Consider the following 26,626-nt stretch of genomic DNA (forward strand, 5'->3'; position numbering starts at 1 on the left):
TTTGGTATGACTCGGCCGGTGTTTGAACTCACAACCTACCGATCTCAGGTCGGACTCTCTAACCACTAGGCCACTGTTTACATGTTATCATCAGTGGGAAATTGTATGACGCGTCTTTATTTGGACTTTTTAGAGTCTTTAAAGAGAGTTTATGAAATGTAACTGTGGCGCGATTGCAATACTGTCTGGTTAGTGAAGTGAATTATTTATATAGCGCTTTTCTCTAGTGACTCAAAGCGCTTTTACATAGTGAAACCCAATATCTAAGTTACATTTAAACCAGTGTGGGTGGCACTGGGAGCAGGTGGGTAAAGTGTCTTGCCCAAGGACACAACGGAAGTGACTAAGATGGCGGAAGCGGGGATCGAACCTAGAACTCTCAAGTTGCTGGCACGGCCGCTCTACCAACCGAGCTATACCGCCCCTAATTAGGGCTAGTAAATGAAACAATATTTAGTTTGTTGTGGAAACTTCACAAAAAGAACAGAAGTGATGACAGAGCAGCAGAGACATGAGGAAGCTGCACAACAAAAGTATTTTGTAGAGACAGAGATGGAACTTTATTTCAGTACAGTGCTGCCAACATTCTTATGCAAAAGTGAGGTCCGGTGTACACAAAGACAGGGTCAGCCTTGCCCCAAACTTTGGTTCTCTCTGCTCGTACGGACAGAGGAAAGGCAGTGTGTTCATTGAGGGAACAACAACCAAGTGACAACTGTACAATCAGTCATTCGCAGGCAAAAAACACAAAGTGAAAAAACATTGCTGTGTAGTCGGGATAAGAGCAACACAAGGACCCTTAAATTGGATCCACTTAAATGATGCACAAATGAAAGAAATATACATTTTCTTCAGCTTCATCATGACTTATGTCAAATTTGCATTTACTGTATATTTGAGTGGATGATGGTAGGAGGGGTGTAACGGTACATTCTATTCCTATTCTCCTGTACGGTTCAGGAGGACTGAGTACACACCAAAAGTGAGGGACAGGAAGTCATTTCAAGGGATAAGTGCCGAGGAGAAGTTCCAGCTTCGAAATGATCTTCCGTTGTTTGGGAACACTTGACTTTTAACAGTGAAATACGTAAACAAAACAAGTGGATAAGAGTGCCGCCATTGTTCAGTCGAGACGAGGAAAATGGACTACAAGCTAGAACTTGTAATGCTGTGCTTCACTAATAAACTTTACTACTAACTAAATAAGCATTAACACTTCAAACACTTACTTTCTAAAGCTATTGAGGCCCAGTCCCAATACACGCCTCGGCCTACTTTTTTAGGCCTATTCCTAAAGTTGTGCTTTCCCGTGAAAGTAGTGGTGTCTCAATGACTCTTTGGGTAGTGGGCATAACGAGTAGGGAGTATGAATCTAGTCCTTCAGAGTGAGCCATTTCAGATGCTGACTTGCACATTTTCTGCATAAGTTATATAATTTATTACATGCTAGTTTGGACCGTTAAGTTTGTGATGTTAGCCAGATAGCCATGCTAGCTAACGTTAGTCTACAATACTAAATAATACTTATACTAAATGTTAGCCATATAGCCATGCTAGCTAACGTTAGTCTACAATACTAAATAATACTTAAATACTCAAACTTTTAAAGCTTGCGAATGTGTTACATAATATATTACATGTTAGTTTGGAACGATAGTGTGTAATGTTAGCCAGATAGCCATGCTAGCTAACATTAGGTTAAAATAAATACTAACACTTAAATACAAAAACTTTAAAGCTTGCGAATGTGAAAACATTAACATTACATACCTTCAAAATGTTCACAAGTTGTTCTTTGTTTATTCATCAACCGAAGCATGATGAATTAGCAAAAAACCAACAACAACGATATCAGTCGTTAACTCCATTGCTGCCCGATTTGTTGTGTCATGGTGGGACTAGAACAGGCCTGGGCAATTATTTTGACTCGGGGACCACATTTAGAGAAAAAAATGTGTCTGGGAGCCGGTATATCTATTTTTAGGGACACTAATACAAAACTTCACAATAATGTCTGATTGAATGCGACAGACTGCCTTAAAAAACGTAATGGAATTTACATTTTTCTATGAACAATAAAACATTGAATATTGACAAAATATGAATGTCACAGCCCCTTTCGATTGACATATTTTACAATCAGGTGAAACGCAACAAAAATGCAACAAACAGTGAAATATGAACGCGAAGGGTACAAAATAAACCCACCTACAATGTGATATATCACTAAGCTTTAGAACTTTGTTGTGAAAAGCTCCTTCCGCCTCTGTAGAAACGCTTCCCGCCCACACTGCTTGGTGCCTCGTCTGAGCTGCTGTGACGTAGATTACCATAGTAACTAATTAGATGACCATAGTAACTAATTAGATTACCATAGTAACTGATATATCATCCATAAGCGCAGATTCCAACCTTTGAAATACTTTGTATAGTTCAAGACTTATGGTAATTAGAAAACATCACTGCACATCATAATGGCAGCTACACTTTCCATCTTAAAAATCTAAAAAAATTATTTGGGAATGTCCAGCGGGCCAGATTGAAAAGCTTAACGGGCCGCTTAATTTGCCCAGGCCTGGACTAGGTTGTACAAGTACACTGCTACTCATAAAGTACTGTGGTACTAATGAATTGAGAAAGGTACTACTGCCTTTGGAAAACACCTGTAGTTTTTGATACTAAATGTAAAATAATACAAGTGAATTGACTGAATTTCGTAACAAATTCCCACGTTTTGTCTGTTACAATGTGTGTTTTACCTGATACTTGTCTTGTCTGTATACTTTTAGCCTGGTTTTCAGTGTTTACTAATTATTGTATGTCTTAAAGCACAGCTCAATATTGGCAACCATAAATCATGAAGCACTTACCGGTAATACAATGTCAATAAAGCTTTGTATTCTATTCCAACCTAATTCTAGATTATGGCAGGCTTTATCTAATATGTAAAATAATTGTAAACTGTCGTTTGAGTGCAATAGAAAAAGTCCATCTGTTTAATGCTGTGTTTACATGGGTTTTTTTTTTTTATTTCTCTTTGCTATTTGGGCTTATTGGACCCTAATTAGAATAAAAAACTAAGAATCATCTTTTTATGATGTACTTAGTACATAAGTAACAAACGTGTACTTCATGTTTAGTGACATGCTAATTCTTATTTTTACACTTTTTTTTTCTAAATTCCATTGTATGTTATACTCTTCTGACCCCACCAGGTGGCAGCATAAGTGTCCACATAAGCGGCCATAAGACCCCAATTCAGTAGTGTACACAATTTTGGAAATAAGAGCTAAAAGTTGCTGTCCACATGTGGCCACGAAGGCCTTTAGAGGTTCATTCTAATATGGGTGCAATAAGAAATATATGTTTGATCATAGGTTTTATCATAAATGTCCTGTTAAAATAAGGCCAATAATGACCTTTATTTTGAAAATTATCAAAAAGTATTGAAATAACATACATTTTGCTACCAAAATATATATGGAAACTCTAGGTGGGACGTATGTATGATGTGATGCAGCGATGTAGCAAGTGGTGTCCCAATTCCTAAGGAATATTACAAAGCTCTACCCCTTTTTAATTCCTTTGGGGGGCTAGTGGAAGTGGGTGAGTATTGGGATTGGGCCTAACACTATTAATACGCCTCTTATTGGTGGACGAACCAATTCACCCAAAAGCTACAGTAAGCAGTTTATGTTCTGCGTTTTGTTCCCTTACTGTACCCAACATGAGCTATGACCTTAAAATCCGAGCAACGTACCAAACCGTGACGGATGCCTTCCGTTACACCCCTACTGTTTTTATGCCAACTGCTGGCTTTGATAACAAATGTTAGCTCACCACAAATGATGACAAATAATCCTTGCAAGATTGAAAAGTTGACGATGAGAACCCGTACAAGCCTGGACTGTCGCATCTGTTATCAAACGAAGCAGCAATTCCATGATTCACAACAGATAAAAAATATTGTACATGGTAAAAAATAATTACATTCCCAAAAAAATTGATTCTTCTTGTGCATTTGAAATGTTTTTTTTTTTTTTTAGAAACCAAAACAAAGTTCACAGAATCGCCCCACAAGTGCAGTCATGACGACCGAGCTCCTCTGAGGTCCTTTTTGGAGACTGAATCCAGTCTGGTGTGTCTTAATCACGCTCCCTGATTGTGGTCTGCAAGGCCACATGGTTCTACAAATCCGACAACAAATGCAAGCTCCTTGCCTCCAAAGTCTGATTGTTCTGGGACACTTCAGGAGGTCCCTTCAGGTTCCGTGCGGGCCACTCACTCCAGTCCAAAAGTGCTGGTTTCTTCCACGGCCGTCTGCATCTTCTCGTACAGCACCGAGAAGGACGGGTAGGGGGGCAGGTCCAAACGGTTGAAACAGGTGTGAGCTCTGTGGAAAGTTACACATATTTCATTTTCATATAGCGCAAAAAATGTGAATTTGGTGCTTTAAAAAGTGAAACCCGTTAAAGTTGGTGTCGTTTTTGACAAGTTGTTGTTCTTCCAAGTACCGTATTTTCCGGACTGTAGGGTGCACTGGATTATAAGGCGCACTGTCGATGAGCGGGTCTAGTCAGGTCTTTTTTCATACAAATGATAGGGTGCAATAGAGTGGTCATATTATTTATTTATTTTCTGAATGTAAAACACTTCCTTGTGGTCTACATAACATGTAATTGTGGTTCTTTGGTCAGAATGTTGCATAGATTATGTTTTACAGATCATCTTCAAGCCGCTTTCTGACAGTTGCTTCCGCATGCGCTATTTTGTGGGCGGTCTTATTTACGTGGCTCACCTTTGGCAGCGTCTTCTCCCCGTCATCTTTGTTGTAGCGGTGTAGTTTGCAAGGACGGGAGTGGAAGAAGTGTCAAAAGATGGAGCTAACTGTTTTAATGACATTCAGACTTTACTTAAATCAATAATGGAGCAGCATCTCCTCATCCGTGGCTCACTAGTGCAACAACGCCGGAAATGTGTCCCGTGAAAAACCGGCGGACTGGAACTCTCTAATAACTAAAGTTCTGTGGGTGAATTATGTAAACTCACTACACCAGTAGTTTTTAACGCTTCCATAGCAAATCTACTGACAGATATAAGAACTTTACGTTACTTCATATTAGAAATGGCAACAGCAGAGGGTGAATATCACATAACTAGAAGACAGTGAAAAAGAAGAAGCTCATCGACTACGGCATCACACGGACTAAATTTTCAGGACTTATGCAAATCAAAAATACATTTAAGCAGGTACCAGAAGGTAAGAAAAGTTGCTTTTGCATAATATTGCGAAACAAAACGCCAGACAATATGTCTGCTAATGTGTGCCATCTTGCGGTCCTTCTACACACACCACAGTAATACTTGTATCTCTGACTACGGTAGCCGTAATGGGCCGACAATTCATCAAGCGGTGCAGCTTCAAAGTCGTACTAAAACATTTTGACAGATTTTTGAGCGCCATGTGTAATGTTCTTTATTTTCAATGGAACATTTATAATTTGGTGTTGTTTACTGGCATCATATTGCAGTCTACGCATATATCTTATATGTGACTAACAAAGACCAAAAAATGTGAGCACATTACACAAATTCTTAAATCCTTACATTGGCTCCCTGTACATCAGAGAATTGATTTCAAAATCCTCCTGCTCACATATAAATCACTACATGGTAGTGATTTATATGTGAGTAAACTCAAATCAAGGGAGCGCATCATTCAGTCACTATGCAACAAATAGCTGGAATAAACTTCCTGAAGATGTCAGACTTTCCCCAACTCTGACTACTTTTAAAACTAGACTGAAAACTTTTATGTTCACCTTAGCTTTCAGCTAAATCTTTTAATCTTTTAACTTTTAATGTCCGCACTGTTTTTATTTTTATTGTCTGCATTTTAATTTTGCTTTTATTTTCTTTCATTTCACTTTGTTGTCTGTGAAGCACTTTGAGTCTGCCTTGTGTATTTTTGAAAAGCGCTATACAAATAAAGTTGCCTTGCCTTACCATCTACTGGTCGCACTTATCATTACACCATGTTACGAATAAAATTGCTTCGAGGTCGGTAAGAACAAACATAATTATTCCGTACATTAGGCGCACCGGGTTATAAGGCGCACTGTCGATTTTTTAGAAAATGAAAGGATTTTAAGTGCGCCTTAAAGTCCGAAAAATACGGTACTAAAAAGAGCACGCTTTTCCGCAGCAAACAAAGTAACAAGAACATAATTTTCTAGCTTATGTTACCGTTAGTTGTTTAACAAAACACATTTGTTTTAAAACTGTCTATATTTTTCACAATTACTAAGTATATGTAATAAAAGTTCCTGCCAGCCCGAAAAAAAAATAGCTTGGCGTTTACGACTGTCACTCAACGCATCTCTTGCGTATGCGTACATGCCCACAGAGTGCGCGCACGAACACAAACGCAAAAGTGTCACAGCGAAGTTTTACCCTCCCCTGCAATTTGTTACAGGCCAAGTTCAATCCCTAATTACATCCTTATTTGTCATTTAGAAAGATGCTGTGGAATGGCTAGCGAGTGTTGCATTGTGTCGCTCACCCTGACTAGTAAATGAGAATTATTTTGCTGATGTTTTTGCGTCCGGTTATGGTTTATGGTTTGAGTTTATTTTGAACATGCATACAAATACAACATGATGCATCACATTGTCCAGTTTCCCCTCTTCAACATGTTCGAAAAGGAGTAGGAAGAAGCAGAGCTGATTTAATTAAATCTCATATCCATTACATAGCAATTGCTAACACTTTTGTTCACTTCCTGTTCTCAATGTTATTCACAATTTACTCTATGAATAATAAAATATATATAAAAAAATAAAATAATTAGTGAGGCAAGTTCAAATGGTGAGATAAATAAGATCATCCATAAGTTCAGAATGTTAATCATGGTTCTTTTTCTTTGTACAGGGTTTTAAATTGGATCATTTTAGTACACTGTTTGATTTATATACTTTAATCCATTCCATAATTTAATTCCACAGGTTAGCACATATGAATTATAATGAATACACTCAAAGTTCAAAATAACACAGTCGTTGAGGTATATAAAATACCAATCGTGTTTTTCCCGAGATTGCGTTATACAGAAATCCTTATTTTTGGACCCTTTTTTTCCCGAAAGAATACAATAAAATGATCACCGAACCAAGTTTAATGAAGAAAAAGAACATTTCACATTACTGTCTGTACATAAAGTACCTTGTGTTGTTTATAAAGTAATAATAGACCAAGTTTTACTGTCGTGAAAATACAATAACAGAAATAATAAGTTAGAAGTAACAACCAGTACGCCTTTCTGCACTTTGGTACTCAGACAGCCACCAAATAATTGATGTAAGTTGTGTTACAAATTGAGAACAGGAAGTGAACCTGTGTTCGTAATTGCTATGAAGTGAAAAAAGGAGTTCCTTAAATAAGCTTTGCTTCTTCCTACTCCTTTTGTAAAGAGCAATTAAAATATGTAAAAAATGTGATGTATCATATTGAAACTGTATTCATGTTCCAAATGAACTTCAACCTACCAACCAACTGACCAATATTTCAGGGTTCCTTACGAAGAAACCTTGCAATGTATTAAAATACATAAAGTGCTATACAATTCATCAGCTTTCAAGTTATTGTGATGTAGAAAAATCCTATAATTTTACCAATTTTCAGTAGATTTCCCATATTTTGAAATGCAAATGTTGATGCTCCTCTTGGACACATGTAATAAATGTGTTTGTGAAATCCCCTGCGTTTTTTGCTGCTAAATTAAACACAACATTGGCACCTCATAAAACAACGTTTACAAAAAAAATGTTACAAAGACAACTTAAAACATTGTCCAGCTGTTTAGTGACATATATTTACTATTCATTAGGGATGTCCGATAATATTGGACTGCCGATATTATCGACCGATAAATGCTTTAAAATGTAATATCGAAAATTATCGGTATCGGTTTCAAAATTATCAGTATCAGATTTAAAAAGCAAAATTTATGGCTTTTTCAAACGCCGCTGTGTACACGAACTTAGGATGAAGTACAGAGTGGCAATAAACCTTGAAGGCACTGCCTTTGCGTGCCGGCCCAGTCACATCTAATCTATCTACGGCTTTTGACACACTCACAATTGAATGCAATGCATACTTGGTCAACAGCCATACAGGTCACACTGAGGGTGCCCGTATAAACAACTTTAACACTGTTACAAATATGCGCCACACTGTGAACCCACACCAAACAAGAATGACAAACACATTTCGGGAGAACATCCGCACCGTAACACAACATAAACACAACAGAACAAATACCCAGAACCCCTTGTAGCACTAACTCTTCCGGGACGCTACAATATACACCCCATGCTACCTCCTACCCTAAACCCCGCTCCCCCCGACCCCGCCCACCTCAACCTCCACATGCTCTCTTAGGGAGAGCATGTCCCAAATTCAAAGCTGCTGTTTTGAGGCATGTTGGCACTTTTTTCCATAACTTGAGTTGAAGTTGTTCTCTTATTTTGGAAAACATTGTTACATTGTTTAATGCATCCAGCGGGGCATCACAACAAAATTAGGCATAATAATGTGTTAATTCCACAACTGTATATATCGGTATCGGTAATTAAGAGTTGGACAATATCGGAATATCGGATATCGGCAAAAAAGCCATTATTGGACATCTCTACTATGCATCAGTTTTCAGCCTCCTTGACTACTAATAATTGGTATCTGCCCTGAAAACGCCGTATCGGTCGATCTCTATTTCTTTTTCTGTATACTTACCTGGGCAGGGACGTCACCTTGCCCCACTTTTCCACACAGAAGCGCCGAGGTCCATTGCTTCCCCTCAGAGACGCAAAGCCCTCGTAGGGAATACTGGATGTCCCAGTCACAAACTTTAAAAAAAAGTAAGGAGGAAAAAAAGAGGTGTGTCACATTTCATACCGCAGTCTTAAGCATGTCCGCTCCTACCTGCAAAAGGCGAAGTCTTTGCTCATTGTTAAATCTCTCAACCGCTGCCCAGAACCATCTTATGACGATATGGTTGTCATGGTAACCTAAACGACAAATGACAAGAACAAATTTTTTTCCATTTCTTCTTGCTGGCTAATAGAGAGCAAACTGGTTCATGCTTTTGTAACTTAAATGATGGTAAAGACTCCAGAATACTGCTGCTCGAGTGCTGACTAATTGCTGATTCCTCTCTTTTTCTCCCTGCAAAATTCAGACCTGAATCTAGAATCCTTCTCACCAGTGAAAAAAACTCAGTGTGGTTAAAATGCTGCAACCTTTTTCCTCGTAAAACAATGACGTCCTATTGAAGTGTGAGATACTGCACCTGCTCACAGGTTTAATTCAATATGCTAATGCCAGCCAATAGCTGATCATCAACGTGGTCGTCGTGCTGTGCAGATGTTTGCTTGTTCTACTTTGATGGACTGAATGACCTCAAAAGTACAATTATACTTTATTTCTGCTGAACTTGTATTCAACATGTCCTTTTATAATAGTTTTACTTTGGTTCAGCAGCATCACGGCCGCATCCATTCAAAAGCTCAAAGAGATAATTGCTCATTTAGGATCACTTTGAACGCTGTCATTGTGACAGATTTCTAATACGACCGTACTATTTAAGTTTGTATTTCTGCCAGACATTTTCCCTAAAAATATAACTTCTAAAGAACATTTGTTTGTTTTTTCAGTGTGTTACTTGCATGTTACGCAAATAATAATAAAAGAAAAAAATGGGGCCACAAACAAAATCTTGAGGGCCACACAAAGCAGTTGCCTGCCTGATCGTGGCCTAAAAAGCCAGAATTCACAGCATCTTTTTCAGAAAGTTGTAGCCAAAGCTGCAATGTTTTTAGGCTGTTTTAAAAATAATATTGAATTGTTGGGACTTTATGAATGTGTTATCAATGTTTTAAGGCTATTGGTAACCTTAACCTCAAGAACAACAAAAATTGGAAACCAAATAATTAATACGATAACAAATATCGTATTGGAGTTCTACTTGTTTTATAACACAGACCCAAAAGTATACCGTAGATGGCAGTAAAGGCACAAACTCAGTTCATTGTCAAATGACTGTACTGCTTTAATTTATCATGATTAACTGTAAATATACAACGACATAAAAGTAGAAGGAACCAGAAGTCGGTCTGAGCTAAGCGAGAGTACCGTATTTTTCGGACTATAAGTCGCTCTGGAGTATAAGTCGCACCGGCCAAAAATGCATAATAAAGAAGGAAAAAAACATATATAAGTCGCACTGGAGTATAAGTCACATTTTTTGGGGAAATGTATTTGATAAAACCCAACACCAAGAATAGACATTTGAAAGGCAATTTAAAATAAATAAAGAATAGTGAACAACAGGCTGAATAAGTGTACATTATATGACGCATAAATAACCAACTGAGAACGTGCCTGGTATGTTAACATAACATATTATGGCAAGAGTCATTCAAATAACTATAACATATAGAACATGCTATACGTTTACCAAACAATCTGTCACTCCTAATCGCTAAATCCGATGAAATCTTATACGTCTAGTCTCTTACGTGAATGAGCTAAATAATATTATTTAATATTTTACGGTAATGTGTTAATAATTTCACACATAAGTCGCTCCTGAGTATAAGTCGCACCCCCAGCCAAACTATGAAAAAAAACTGCGACTTATAGTCCGAAAAATACGGTACATTAATTGGGTCATTTGAGCAATAAAGAGTTGATATATTGTGTGGAGTTAATATATTGTTATAACGTGGTCTTACTGCCTTATTTACACAAGAAACAAACATAGGTTTTGTTTAAAAATTTGAGAGACAAATTTGGTTGGCGAAAATGATCCTGATTGGTCTAAATGTGTGGGGAAGTTGTAGGCTTTCTACAAAGTTGCAAAGCTGTGCATATTTGACACGGTTTGGTTGAATTTGCGTGAAATAGTACAATTGTAACAACACACAATTGTGGAGAAGCAGAAAAAGGCACAAGACAAGACCAATTAATGAGGTAAAAATATCCACTACTTGGCACACATCAATCAGTGCTCTTAAGCATTCATTGGATCTACCTAACAAATGACGTCTAAAGACACCCTACAAAATTCTAAATTCAATAATTACCTCCGCCAGGAGGTTAGGTAGTCGCTGGGGTTGGTTGGTTAGCTCGTCAGTCAGTTTGCTAGTTTGTTCCTTAGTTAATTAGCAACATAGCTCAAAGTGTTACGAGTATGTTTTGATTAAACTTTCAGAAAATGTCAGAAAATGGGATAAGGAACAATTGATTACATTTAGATTTTGGGGTGATCACCATCGACACGAATAAGCACAATATAAACAATTGGAAAAGTGTTTTTTTTTTTAGTTTTTATCTTTAATTGTTGAAATTAAATCTCTGGTGGGTGGTTAGTTGGTTTGATAGCAGCTAAACTAGAGCGTTGTGGTACTTTGCACAGGTGATCACATCTGTGCTGAGCAGATGCGCAGAGACTTGAACCAGCCCTTGTCTGGTCTGCTGACTACAAAGTTTTTTTGTGAGTTACTGTGATTCTAAAACACGAGTTGCTGTTCACAATGTATTGTTTTCCACGGGAAAAATGAGGTGCGTCGACGCACACATCGTGAATTTACTAGGCCCTTTTCGAATTATTTGCATCAGAGACACAGGGCGTGTCCCTTTCAACATCATTGCACAATATTCTATAATATATACCATTATATATTCTATAACTAAAGGTCAGTTTTTTGTACCGTATTTTTCGGACTATAAGTCGCTCCGGAGTATAAGTCGCACCGGCCAAAAATGCATAATAAAGAAGGAAAAAACATATATAAGTCGCACTGGAGTATAAGTCACATTTTTTGGGGAAATATATTTGATAAAACCCAACACCAAGAATAGACATTTGAAAGGCAATTTAAAATAAATAAAGAATAGTGAACAACAAGCTGAATAAGTGTACGTTATATGGCGCATAAATAACCAACTGAGAACGTGCCTGGTATGTCAACATAACATATTATGGTAAGAGTCATTCAAATAACTATAACATATAGAACATGCTATACCTTTACCAAACAATCTGTCATTCCTTATCGCTAAATCCCATGAAATCTTATACGTCTAGTCTCTTACGTGAATGAGCGAAATAATATAAGATATTTTACGGTAATGTTTTAATAATTTCACACATAAGTCGCTCCTGAGTATAAGTCGCACTTATAGTCCGAAAAATACGGTGCATGTTAAATATTTTTGGGGGGACCTAGAATGAAGTTAATTAATCAATTGAATCATTTCAATGGGAAACATTGACTTGAGGTCCAAGTATTTTGGGTTACAAAATCCATCACATTGTTTTTGAAAAAAATAACTTTTGTTCATTGAAAACGACTTTTTTTCTCAAGAATAATTATTTTTAAAAAAATACAAATATTGTATACAACATTTCTCTATATGACTTGTTTCTTAAAAAGACATATTTTCTGTCAAGCAAATTCACATTTTGTCTTGTAAATGTAGTCAATATTTAATAACTATGAAAAAAAAAGTTGTTCTGCTTTTTCCTAAAAATCTGTCAAACATTTACTTTCAAACTGTTCTTTTTACCCAAATCTATAAGTTAAATCGAGTATAAAGATTTTCCAACATTTCTTTGTGTCCTTCGAGTCTTTTGTAAGACAAACAACTGTCTAAGTGTCCAGACTTGAGGTAAACACTATACTGTACATAAAATTGTGATATTCTGTTCAGGCATGGCTCACCTCCTCTATATTCTGTGTTGTTCCGCCAGTCGGACAAGTCAATCTCTGCCGTCCCCGCCATCACCAGCTCCAGCTCCCTGGCATCGAACACAGACACCGAGCGTGCGTCCACAACCTGCCCACCCACACAGATGCCAAATAAGACTGAGAAATTAGAGTTTTCTTTGATAGGCAGTCAAATGAGTGTCTCTTTTACCTCGTAAAAGCCTCTGACCAAGCTTTCTGTCTGCTGCACCACGCCGCGTTCAATCCTCCACTTCACCATCCGCTCGATGTATTCCTTCTTGTTCTTCTCCGTCACAGGGATGTTGGCGCCGCCGGCCTTCAGCTCTCGCTCCGTTATCTGCAGTAAAACACCAACATGTGAGCCTTCTTGTTGTATGGATGAGAGGGAAAGGGCTGTAGACCTGCACAAGACTGGAATAGACTACAAGACCATCACAACGCTTGAAGAGAAAGAGACCACTACTGATGTAATAAATGATGAATGGAATATATACTAATTTTCCTTAATCCCTTCCCTCAAAATATACAAATACATGTATTTGATGTTCCTATAAAATACTTTACTGTTACATTACAACTAATGAAAACTAAAAAGGATTTTCCATATTTGAAAACAATCTTGACCTGTCCAAAAACTTCTTCATTGACGGTGAAGGTGAGGTCCAGCATCTCCTCGATGTCGTTATCCTTCATCCACTGAAGGGACTGATGAAACTCCTCATCCAGATACTCCAGGTCGCTCAGCTCACACAGACTGTACACAGAAAAACACGAGACCTGAGTGTGGGAAGGTGCGTGTGTATGTGCCAGCTTACTTACATGCGCAGTAAGCCTTTGTAAAAGGGTCTGGTAAAGAAGGCGTCCAGAAGGTACTGATGGATCAGAGCCAAACCCAAGATGCGACCGCTAAACCTGAACCTGAACATCAAAAACAGAAGACACTTTACTGGCTTTAGCAGTGTTAAGTGTGGTTAGCTCAAACGAGAGTAGCAATGTGTGACCCCATTAATCAGAATCACCTTTATTGGCCAGGTATGTTTAACACACAAAGAATATGATGATGTTCCTCTTTTTTGACTTATAAGATTGTTGTATTAAACAATGCCAAAGCGTCAAATCATAAAGTTTATGCATTTGGGCGTGAGTTTGCACGCTGTGTCTGCAGTCTTTTTCAACAGTGGATACAGTGTGATGTCACAGTGTGGTGGACGTACTTATTTGGGCATTTCTAGTATCTGCTGTCTGCCAGCCTCCTCCTAATCTGCTCATATAATTTATACTGCCTGTAGCTGCTCTGACCTCTATAAAAATATTTCTGTTTATTTATACACAACATTTTACACGATTGTTTTGTCAAGATAGGCCACTACGAAATTGGATTAGCCACTAAACTCAGACGGGAAAAGACGGCGTCATTTCAACATTTACAGTATATAGGTTTGAGAGTAGGGATGCCGATAATGGCTTTTTGCCGATATCCGATATTCCGATATTGTCCAACTCTTAATTACCAATACCGATATCAACCGATACCGATAAATACAGTCGTGGAATTAACACATTATTATGCCTAATTTGGACAACCAGGTAGGGTGAAGATAAGGTCCTTTTTTAAAAAATTAATAAAATAAGAGAAATAAATTAAAAACATTTTCTTGAATAAAAAAGAAAGTAAAACAATATAAAAACAGTTACATAAAAACTAGTAATTAATGAAAATGAGTAAAATTAACTGTTAAAGGTTAGTACTATTAGTGGACCAGCAGCACACACAACCATGTGTGCTTACGGACTGTATCCCTTGCAGACTGTATTGATATATATTGATATATCATGTAGGAACCAGAATATTAATAACAGAAAGAAACCTTTTGTGTGAATGAGTGTGAATGAGTGTAAATGGGGGAGGGAGGTTTTTTTGGTTGGTGCACTAATTGTAAGTGTATCTTGTGTTTTTTATGTTAATTTAATTTAAAAAAAACAAAAAAAACGATACCGATAATAAAAAAAACGATACCGATCATTTCCGATATTACATTTTAAAGCATTTATCGGCCGATACGATATTATCGGACATCTCTATTTGAGAGACCATAAGAAAATGTAGAATAAAGTATTATGTTCATCTAATCTTGGCATGCGGACAATAACACCAACATGCAACATAATTATTGGGAAAAGCAGCTTTTTTTATGAAGCGCTGTGTAAATCCAAAAATAGGAAGGTGTACCAAATAATGTGACTGGCTAAGTTACATACTGTATTTTCCGAACTATAAGCCCTTTCCAAATGGTGCCTGTAACACAGCAGTAAAACCGGCTGATCAAACAAAACAGACGAGTCATTGATGTCTTATGAATAAAATGTTCTCCTTTTTTAATAAGTTAAAGTACCAATGATTGTCACACACACTAGGTGTGGTGAAATTTGTCCTCTGCATTTGACCCATCCCCTTGTTCACCCCCTGGGAGGTGAGGGGAGCAGTGGGCAGCAGCTGTGCCGCGCCCGGGAATCGTTTATGGTGATTTAACCCCCAATTCCAACCCTTGATGCTGAGTGCCAAGCAGGGAGGTAATGGGTCCCATTTTTTTTATAGGCTTTGGTATGACTCAGCCGGGGTTTGAACTCACAACCTACCGATCTCAGGGCGGACACTCTACCCACTAGGCCACTGAAAGGTTCAAGACGTTTATCAAAATTCTTCTTCTTTGTGCTTTATAAGCACTTTGAGTTTGAACATTTTCTAAAAGTGGATCATATCAGTACTTTAATTTATTTGCTTAATCCATTCCATAATTTAGCTGTTAGCAAAGAAAAATCCATAGATTAGCCGCACTTTTGTATAAACCGCATGGTTCAAAGCTTGAGAAACATGTAGCGGTTTAGTCCGTCAAATACGGTAATGTTTAAGAAATTAGTTTTTGACCGTGTCTGAAAAAAATTGTGGTCTTCAAATGAATACATTTAACATTGTATGTCTATGAATGTTCTCATTCATCCAGGTCGTTGTAATCTCAGGGCATTCAATCGATCGCAAATAGACTCTTTGGTTTGTCTTAAGTGCATGAACTGATGAAGCCTACTCTCGGATGAGAGGTAATACGTCTTCTAAGACAAACCAAACAGTGTATATTTTCAAAAGATACATTCTGATACTTTTGGAGAGTGTGAGGCGTGGAGGGTTTCATGTGCAATCTAAAGGAAATGCCTCCACACATGAACAGCTTGCAGACATACGCAAACATTAGGATATAAAAGTGAGTGTGGAGCAAAATTTACGCAAAATTAACACCAAAGCATATCAATACACAATCGCATGAGGAAGTGTGTTAAATGAGCTTCTCTCACACTCAGCATTTGTGCTACTGCCACTTTGCTTTGTCTCATCACTTCTATTTATTGTGAGTGAGTGAGAGCGTGTGAGGCTGTGTGCGTGTAAACTCACCACTCATGGTGATTGTCCACAAAGGACGACATGGGACTGATTTGGACCGTGTACGTGTCGTTGGCAGAATATTCAAACAGACCATAGTAAGGATTGAACAGTTCTCTGGAGACCAGGAAGAAGAACTCTCTGGAAGGTCCACTATAGTCCAATCTGCAACAAACAAACTTCTTACAAACTTGCTAAACACTTCCTTGGCGTCTGCACGCTGCCTACTCACCCTTCCTCGCCCACAAAGCTGACGTACAGCTTGCTGCGCTGCAGGTCTTTGCGGGAGTAGCACGTGATCTGATTGAAGGCGTCCTCTAGCAGGTGGTCGCGGCGAATGATCAACCTGGAGCATGCAGAGGTTGATGTGAGATAACAGGGATGGGTTTGGAACCTTTAGAGCTCAGTCAAGACTGAAACTTACTTTAACTTCCCTGGTCCTTGGCCGTAGCCTTTGGTCTCCAGCTTTCTGTAGAAATTGCGCAGTTTGGCCTCAAAGTCTCTCTTGTAGGGCGCTGGAGCTCTGGCGTTTGCTCTCTGAGTACCTACAAGAAGGACAAAGAGGCATTGTGGCTTCTTTTTCATGGCTCCTTACACTTGATCATGTGCACATTGCAGAAAGTCCCACAAGTTCTCCACTGATTCCAGACACAGGATTGTACCTACAACTTCTTTATTCTAAGGTTGGCTTATATAAGAATTCACTGCATTCTGTGAAGATCCATGATGGAGATTCAGATACCCTGTTTGTTGACATCAATGTTAATCAAAGTCCAGTTTTATTCTATACATTTTATACCTGCGTTTGGTCTTCCACATTCCTACTAAATCACAAAATATTAGGATATTTGAAGAATTTATGAAAGCGGACACCTGGTTTAAATATAATAAATTATCCTTAAATATTAATACAAATAGTTTAATTGTATTCAGGTAAAAAAAAAAAAAGAAGTAATGTCGATATGGCAATTTTTTTTATAAAATGTAACTATTGAGAATGTACTATGCACTAAATTTCATTGATTACTTTTTATGCGTGCTTTCAAACAATACATTTTTAATCAGGTTTGGAATGTGGGTTAATTATGGTTAATCAGAGGTCATTAATCCTGTGCATACTTTAAATTGACATAAAAAATGTAATATTTGGATAAAAAGGCAGTTTAATTGTCAGAATTACATCCAGGGAGCTTTTTTAAATGTTTTACTTAAATGTGTGTGATTTATCTCCTCAAAACTAGTTTTTTTTTTAAAGTCCAGTCTGGGTGTTGAAGTGAAATTTGCCAGCGAACACACCTGTCAGAGTCTCCTCACTCATCTTTGCACTGATGTATGCATAAGTACACCGCCTTTATACTATAAAGTGGCATACAAAACGAAAAATAGAGTATTTGTCAGGTACATGGTAGTAAATAATATCAGTAGCATACTGTAGTATCGGCATCAATATTTTGTTAACAGAGTTGTCCAACCCACTGATTTGCTAAAAAGATTAGTTATGACGTTACCAGGTGAGTTTTGCGGGGAGGACACGGGAGAGCCGCGAGGGGACTGGCAGTAGCTGGGGTGCAGTAAGGCGTGGGGAGGCACGTAAGACATGACTTCGTCCTCAAACAAACTGCAGCAGGAGAGGAAACACAGTAAGCCTAGACGCACGTATGACCTGCTTGTGCCTCATGGAAGGAAGACCAACTCACCTGAGCAATATAACCACGTCGGCGTCTCCCGACAGACGTGCCAATCCCGATGCTCCTTCCGTGCGGATCAGCTGGACCTTGTCCCTGTGGTCATGGCAACAAGAAAATGCAGTACATCAACTTATTTGGCATGACTCCTGGACGAATTAATCTGGACAGTGAAGACATTTTGGTTGTTTTGGACCACCCCACTTACACGCAGTAACAGTGTTCCTAAGGTTTGGACACATTTTCTGTACAATTAAAATGTATAATGTACAATTAAAAATATAGATATTGGCATTTTTTAATTATATAAGCTAAATATAAATAACGTAATGATAAAATACAAAACAATACATATGTACAGTGTAGATATATCAAATAAAAAAGCCAACAAAATAAATATTATATTTTCTTCTTTTTAATTTAATCTATACATTTTTATATATTTTCATGTATTTTTATTTAATAACTTATTAACTAAATTTACCTTTTTATATATATTGTATGTATATTATTATGTATAATAACTTATTAACTAAATTTACCTTTTTATATATATTGTATGTATATTATTATGTACTGATTATTACAGGGGTGGGCAATTAATTTTTACCGGGAGCCACATGAGCAACCCGAGCACTGCTGGAGGGCCACATCGACAATATTTCAATTAAATTTTGCTCAATATTATTTTAGATATATATAGGATAAATAATAATAATAATAATAATAATAATACTTTTATTTAACCTAACTTAACTTTATACCAAAAGCACTGATTTGGAAATCATTTGTACCCCTTTCAGAGATCACATTTAGTTCCTCATGTTGCACAATGAAATGTAAGCATAGGATGAAGTGTGCATTCCTGTAACTTTCTCTAGTAACAGCATTCCATGATTAATATCAATAAATTAATATTAATAATAAATGACAGTAAAATAAGCACACGCATGACTGAGGAGTCATAGTGTAACTTTGTGTGGTGTTTGAGTTGTCCGACTTTTTGTGTGGCCATAAACGCACCAGTGATTTAGTGGTATGCGTGTTGGTGACAGATGACAAGTTGGTTTTGGCCTGGTTTGTACGGCAGAAAATTACTAGTTTTTCGAGATAGAAGTGTTTTACTCATGTTTTTGGTGTGGTTATGGCCAAATGTAAATTGTTTTGCTCAATAAAGTGATCGATATAATTCGTGTCCTCGAAGCATCTCGATAGACGTTACAATAATTGAACGGTGTTCAATTGAACGGTGTTGAAGAACACCGTCAGGGCCGCTTGTTGTCACTGTCACTCAAGTTGCATTGCTAAATTACACAGAATAAATGTGTTTATTTTGTTTAGAATTCAGATGGGATTTGATTTGGTGCGCGGCATATATTGGCTGTGCGTAGAGGACGCTTGAGCAGTGCGCAATTGCGCAGGCGCGCACCTTAGAGGGAACGTTGCTTGGCAGTCCATGTCTTGTTGAAAACACGCCATTCCTCATCAACTTTTCTCTTTTTAGATTCTCGGGTGTAAACCGTGCATCACTTGTCGCTGTGCACCTTCACTCACAGGTTACACACGGACATATGCCCATAAATAACACTTTTCAAAATAAAAGCAGCACAGTTGTATTGCGCGCACGACATAGATGTTTTTTCAACTTTATTTTGTAATTTGTGATTGCAGCTGTTCACATTCACTCATAATCACGCGCGAGCATACGTCCACACGAAAGTAATACAAATAACCCTTTTCAAAACAAAAGCAGCACCGTTGTATTGCACACTCGACATAGATACTTTTTTAAATTTATTTTGTAATTTATGATTGGCCTCACGCGGGCCGGACAGGGACGCACAAAGGATGTGGCCTGCGGGCCGCAGAATGCCCAGGTCTGTAATAATATATGTTCATTCTATAGTGACACGTGTGCGTCTGTGTGGTTGCATGTGTGTGCGTGTGTGCGTGTGTGTAAGAGTGTGTGTGTGTGTGTGTGTGTGTGTATTTACCTAAGTGAATGGTTCCGGTGGAAATCTGGCTGCCTCTCCTGTAACGTCTCAAATATGTTGGGTTGTCTCAGAAACGCCACAATCTTGTCATTGTATGCTAGAAAAATGAACAAAGACGAATTAAAACCAACAGACATAAATATTTTCTTGTACGGTGTTGACGGCCTTTGGACTAGCTGACTGACGTCGACATAAGCAGTTGCTCACATTATCAAAATTTAACTGAAGCGTGTTTCTTGGTAATTACGGCTGGTATACTGACCCACTGGCACGACGTCTTGAGCCTGCCCCCTACTGGAAGATGCAAAAGTGCTGGAGGGCCTCGGAGGGACGGTTGGCCCAGCGTGACGGGACTCTTCGCTCACCTGTGTTGTGGCACAGAAAGAGGTAATGTGACTCCAACTGTATTTTTTTTGGGGGGGGGGGGGGGGGGGTCGGCGTGCTGCAGGATTTACCAGGCGTCGCGGGCTCACCTCACCAGCGCTGTGGCTGCGTTGGCGGGTGAGGTGCTGCCGGTGAGCCAAAAGGCTTGGGGGCGGAGAACTCTGCAGGGGCAGCCGAGGGTCGATGAAGGTGGTTGCTCGGCTGTTGTGGTCCACGAAGAAAGGCTGTGGACGGAACAACGACAGTCAGGTCATACAAGAAAATTTGAGCGATTATGATGATGATATTGGCCCACCTTAGCAGCGTGGTCATGCTTCATCTCCCAGCCTCGAGGCAGCTCCAGCTGTTTGTTGGCAAATAAGTTGAGGAAGGCTACCAGGTCTCGGTTGTGCTGGTAGCGCTCAAAGTGGTGTGCGTCCCGCCGGACCTTAGTGATCATGTGCTTCAAACACGTGTTGGCGGTGAACATGCGGTAGGCACTCTGACGTGACGACACAAGGGACAGAATTAAATTGCCGGAAGAAATGATGTGCTACTTGATGACAAAGTGATAGAGGGTCCCTACAGGGTTAGAATGCAGCACAGTGAAGAAGTCCGGGCTGGTGAGAAACCTGGCGCTGGGAGACTGGAGAAGCAGGTAAAGGCGCGACCGAGAACTTGACTGGGTGGCGCCACCATCTCGACGCAGCTCTGCGAAAAAATTAAACCGGGGTCACGCTTTGCCAACCGCGTAGACCATAATGCGCCGGTACCTCAGGCTAACCTGGAAAAGAGGGGAGACTATCGCTCTCGTCTGCTGGCTGCTCATTGGCCGACGCTTCTTCAGCTCTGCCGTCATTGGTGATCGTCCTACGGATGCTCTGATACCTGAAGTGTTGATCAGTTGTTACAGTCCCATATAGAATATTCAGATACAGTGCAACCCGTTTAAGTCGACATCTCTCGGATTGACATAAGCAGTAGGCCAGAGACGGGGAGAATGGGTGATAATAAAGAATTTCTCAAGAGAAAAAATGGCTAGGAAGTCTACTGCCCTGGAAGAAAGGATATTTAGTTCTACGCCAAAGCTTTGAATGCAAGCAGTAACTTTTGTTTTTGGTGATTTTGACAAAACCACAAATCAGCTTTTGCAAAAACACACCAGTGATAATGATGAAGTTAACACAACTACAACGCATGTCGACATAAAGAAACCAATTATTCATATGAATTAATCTTTTGGGTCTCTAACATTTACGTCGACAAAAGCGGTTGACCATGTATGTCAACGTCGACTAAAGCGGGCACTTTTGAATAATAAGAACATAGTGAACAAGGACTTGATGAGTTGCTCTACATAGAAGGGTTATTGGCATTAAAGAATTCCACTGCATTTAGAGGATTAGATGCTGAACGGGGTATCAAACCTGCGGTTCAGTTGTTCCATCTGCTGGATTGAATTGGACCTCTGGAGGGTCTGCGGGCCGGCCGGGGCTGTGGGTCGTTGCCAGGTTGTGGTTCTGTTGACGTGATCCACGTAAAAGATCCGACCGTGGCTGTCGATGCGGGCCTCCCAGTCTAGCACACAAACACAAGTCTTAGGGCACAGGTTCCCAAATTATGACGCAAGTTATATTCTAAATTCAGCGTTTGAAGGTTTTAGTAATTTATGGATTAATATCAACAAGGATTAATTTATTTTTCTTACACTTAACACATCAAAAAGTTATTAACCTATACAAACCATAGCCATTTGTGCTTATAACACATAGAAGACACTAGTGATGTTTTTGTAAAATATTACTGATTTAAAAGATGAAATATGTGTGATAATACATTACGTTACATTGTTCATGATAAATGTATTCATTATTTCAAAAGAACTTGCAACATTTTAGTGTAGTACAAATATAATTTGAATGAAAAAAAAACGTACTGTAAAATCATTGACATGTGTTGAGTGTCTCATGGGCTATTTGACAAATACATAACATTAAACTGTCCATAGCTATTTTAGGGGTAAAAGCCTGATTGCTATATTTTCTAAAATAGTTTCTTCTAAATTCATCGAAGGAAAATAGTCTAGAACTGCTGAACTGTAATATTTGACACCTTATTAAAGCATTACAATTGTTAAATGGATATAAACTGAGCTTCAATGCCAAAAAAAAGCCTTTGGGGGAAGCTATATCCTTGGATAGTCACATGATTGTCACAGTCACTAAGAAATACTTTTTCCTCAAGATTTAAAATATTCAACATCATCAAAGTGGATTTTTTCAACTCTGCAAGGTCGACCATATTCATGGAGGCAGTTTTTTTAATGGAGGCGCATGGAGGAGCCGTACAATATAATAATCATTTCTTTACATCTGGATGGTACATAAATTAAGCAATACGTCATAAAAGACAATGTGGGACTCATTAATGCATTAGTAAGTATTACTTGATGGACATTAACAAGTGCCGTCACTGCCGAGTGATCGTCGTTTGTTGGTCTTGCCAAGCACTGTGCTTATAACTAGGGCTGTCAAATGATTCAAATGTTTAATCGCGATTAATTACATTGTGGCCATAGTTAACTTGTAATTAATGCCGTTCAACCACAGAGATACTTTTATCTTTAATAAATGTACGGTACCATAGACAGACCATTGGACGATTCGTTTGATCTATTCAAAAGCAGTGGTGTGCCATCAGGGCCAGCAAGGCCTTCTGTGCTGGCCAAACATAACCAGAAATCATGATCATAATTAACACTAGAAGTCCCAGCATTTTTCTGTCTACCTAGAAGACCCAGAGAGGGGTCATTTGGCCCGACGCTTTTCCCGAATACACTAATCACTCATTTTGTTATGGTAATGAGGCTGTTAGGGGCAGTTTGTCTAGGTAGACAGAAAAATTATACATGTGGGAAATGCCGAAAGGAGCAATGGCAGTGCCAGGATTGTGAGTGACTGCTCAAATGTATGTCAGTCACGTTTACATGGACATGGTTTTTCATTCTTTGTAAATATGCTTTTTTCTTTGTAAATTTTTTTTTTTAAACTATTTTTGGCACACAAAAATAACAATTGCTTCTGCAACAACCCTCCACACCAAAACTGGGAAAACAGTTGCTTTTTCATTCTTTGTAAATATGTTTTGTTTTGTATTTTTTTTAACAATAAATGTCAGAGTGTTGATCCCTTCATTCTGTTGATCCTTGCAAAAACACACACAACCTACCTCAGAACTAAAGCTTGAGCTGTAAGGTCCCCTCCCCCACACAGGCTCAAGTGGCCCCCTGCCGTGTGCCACTAACAGCCACATTTTCATAACAAAAGGAGTGTCCACAGGGGGGACTAGGGGTCAAATGACCCTCTTGTGTGTTTGCTAGGTAAAAATGTCAATTGACCCTTCTCTGGGACTTCGCGTGTTAAAGTTAAAAGTAATTTTTGATTTACTTTCCCTAAATATCTAAAAGTATTCATATTGTCTTCATGTCATATTATGCTCCTTTCAGCGCTGTTGTTTTTTGTTTATAGAGTTTTTATCCAATCAGAATTCAGCTAGCTTATGTTGCCATGCTGTACCAAATCTGCCAGAAGCCTCAGATTTAGCAATGCTGGCGTCTGTGCACTGTAAGTGAACGGACACAAACATTTGACAGACAGTTGCGATAGATCATGTATTGTTGTCAGTAAGGCATTACAGATGGCCTAAGGCAGATATATAGTGATGTTATGAGCCAGGTAACATAAGAACTCCATTACCCACAGTAGTGAAGAGCATGCGCAGTAGCCCTGTTTAGGTTGTTTAATGTAGACATACTGGCAACGGGATGTTTTTGATGAGCACGCTGTGGAGTAAATTTGAAGAACTCAGCCGACATGCCTCGTCTGCAACCTTTATGATTATACAAGACAACACATATATTTGCGAGGCCATTTCAAGAAGGATATTAAAGAGAAACTACATCTTGTGAGACCATGTCGGCCAACCTCGGAAGCTAGCGCAGCTGTTGATGAAATGTGAGTTCAGATATTTTACTTCTTTTTTCACGTTTAAAATGTTTTTTGCAATTTTAATTTTGACAGTACCACATAAGATATGTTTTAATTGCTGATGCGGGTTTTTTGATTTTTAAATCCGCCAGAAAATAACCCGTTCTGTACAATGCCCAGTAGTGCGTAAATGTGTTTCTGTATAGTATTTCTCCAGCAATGGTCATGTGGTGACATAAATTATTCCCAGGCGCGGCACCGCTGCTGCCCACTGCTCCCCTCACCTCCCAGGGGGTGATCAAGGGGATGGGTCAAATGCAGAGTACAAATTTCACCACACCTAGTGTGTGTGTGACAATCATTGGTACTTTAACTTTAATTAAAAATGATGGTATTTTGAGAGGTAATCATTGAAGTCGGACATCACTGAAGGCCTAGATGGGAAATTCACGGCCCGCCACTGTTCAAATGTTTGTCTATTGTGCTTTTTTAAACAGCTCAACACAAAATGGTTATAAGTGTGTGTGTGTCTACACCAGTGGTTCTTAACCTTGTTGGAGGTACCGAACGCCACCAGTTTCATATGCACATTCACCGAACCCTTCTTTAGTGAAAAATAAAAAATAAAACATTTTTTAAATTCAAGACAAAGTTATGTTTTTGGTCACACTTTAGTATGGAAAACATATTCTAAGAAACAAAGACTTAATTTAGAGTTTTTTTCACACTAGGGGAACATATTCTAAGTAACAAAGACTTAATTTAGAGTTATTTGGTTAGGGTTAAGGCCAGGGTTAGAGGTTTAGGGTTATAATAAGGCCATGCCGAATAAGGTATTAATAAGTACTTAAGAATGACAAGTTAAGAGCCAATATGTTACTAATTTGCATGTTAATAAGCAACTAATTAATGGTGAATATGTTCCCCATACTAAAGTGTTACCATGTTTTTTTTACTGGTGCACAAAATGAACCGTGCATGAACATCACCTTGTTCAAACAACAAAACCAACACAGTGCATACATTTACAACAAATTACACACCTGCAAGTCAGTCTGACTTCTGCTGTTGCCGTATTCGTAATACGCCGATAGGGAGAAGTTTTTATTTACACGATGAGTCGGGTGTGTTTTGACCTCCGCCGAACCCCTGAGGCCGACTCACCGAACCCCTAGGGTTCGATCGAACCCAGGTTAAGAACCACTGGTCTACACACATACACACACACACACACACACAAACACACAGCCACACAAGTCTTTGCTATTGAATATGCAGCCTACAAGAGATTAATTATTACAATTTTTGAATATTATTTAGTGATGTTTTCTTAATGCTAAATATTGCAGGATAAACGCTACACAAACAACAAACACATCCATTCAATGTGGAGGTTTCCTGAAGAAAACTGTTCATATGTAATTATATAGAAAATAAGAGAAGTAAATAAAGTATGAAGAGGCTTTCACGGTTTATTTGAACCCTATGGGTACCGTTTAATTTAAATGCCAAATGCGACGGTAAGGACAAAAAACTCATAACATATTTAAGTGGGTATAAAACTGTAACATATTAATAATGTTTTTTACTTGTTTCGCTTAAATTGCATATTAACTTAATACCAAATACCATTGGTATTGTTTTAACCCTTTAAATACCAATTTTATTAAAAAAAAAAATTTTTCTTTCACCTTTCACTCCCATACTTTACACAATTTTATACGTAGTCATTACACAACAAAAACTTTAAAATTTAATTTGTCATATTTACTGATTAGAATGAGATGGAAACACGCACGCACACACACGCACATTCACAAACTAATTTTCTCCTAAATGAAACCCTAAATGAAATTAGAAAATGAATGATTAGAATTGTGTAATATGTTTGCATCTTAAATATAAAATTGTGGTTATAAGGGGGCTCAATGAGGACATTTTTGTCCTGAGCATGAGATGTATTCCCCGCATCTGATTAACCTAAAACGACGTTTAAAATTTAATTTTCAAATTTAACATGTAAAAAAAACTGCACTAACTAAAAATATGACCTAACAGAACCTAAATGGTGGCCAAAAATAAGCAGACAAAAAAGAAAAATACTAATATGTCCCAAACATAGTGGAAGAGTTGACTAAGTTTATACAGAAGTAGATTTTGCTATCGGGTGGAGGCCCCCAAGCGCCCATAAAAATAAAAGAGAAAAAAAACATTGCCACTCATTTCCACGTCAAATTAGTGGCGTGGGCGCTGGGGTTTCAACTTGCTGCTGAGAGGTTGCGTGTGTCACTCAACCTCAAAGGCTCAAAGGGGAGGGAGAGGGCAGGCCGGCGAAGGATCAATTTGCAACTGCAGAGGTTGTGAGACTGTGAGTGAA

The 26,626-nt window shown here is 38.5% G+C and overlaps 1 protein-coding gene across 5 annotated transcripts in view; it reads right to left on the reverse strand.

Annotated features, from left to right (window-relative positions):
• Positions 1–540: 540 nt before the first annotated feature.
• Positions 541–26,626, reverse strand: part of hecw2b (HECT, C2 and WW domain containing E3 ubiquitin protein ligase 2b) — a 114,436-nt gene continuing 88,350 nt past the window's right edge. For all 5 annotated transcript variants that reach the window (XM_062054055.1, XM_062054056.1, XM_062054052.1 and 2 more), the window contains 19 exons: positions 21,691–21,841; positions 21,048–21,151; positions 20,850–20,974; positions 20,580–20,765; positions 20,356–20,508; positions 20,163–20,265; positions 19,901–19,997; positions 17,919–18,002; positions 17,730–17,839; positions 16,646–16,766; positions 16,454–16,567; positions 16,234–16,386; positions 13,608–13,706; positions 13,413–13,542; positions 12,979–13,125; positions 12,783–12,897; positions 8,980–9,065; positions 8,791–8,903; positions 541–4,393 (listed from right to left, as the gene is read on the reverse strand). In XM_062054055.1, the coding sequence (XP_061910039.1) occupies positions 4,282–4,393; positions 8,791–8,903; positions 8,980–9,065; positions 12,783–12,897; positions 12,979–13,125; positions 13,413–13,542; positions 13,608–13,706; positions 16,234–16,386; positions 16,454–16,567; positions 16,646–16,766; positions 17,730–17,839; positions 17,919–18,002; positions 19,901–19,997; positions 20,163–20,265; positions 20,356–20,508; positions 20,580–20,765; positions 20,850–20,974; positions 21,048–21,151; positions 21,691–21,841 (2,303 nt within the window). In that variant the 3' untranslated portion in view covers positions 541–4,281. The remainder of the gene's footprint in view (positions 4,394–8,790; positions 8,904–8,979; positions 9,066–12,782; positions 12,898–12,978; positions 13,126–13,412; positions 13,543–13,607; positions 13,707–16,233; positions 16,387–16,453; positions 16,568–16,645; positions 16,767–17,729; positions 17,840–17,918; positions 18,003–19,900; positions 19,998–20,162; positions 20,266–20,355; positions 20,509–20,579; positions 20,766–20,849; positions 20,975–21,047; positions 21,152–21,690; positions 21,842–26,626) is intronic.

This window comes from Entelurus aequoreus, linkage group LG07, assembly GCF_033978785.1.
Source record: "Entelurus aequoreus isolate RoL-2023_Sb linkage group LG07, RoL_Eaeq_v1.1, whole genome shotgun sequence".
NCBI classification, from domain to species: domain Eukaryota; kingdom Metazoa; phylum Chordata; class Actinopteri; order Syngnathiformes; family Syngnathidae; genus Entelurus; species Entelurus aequoreus.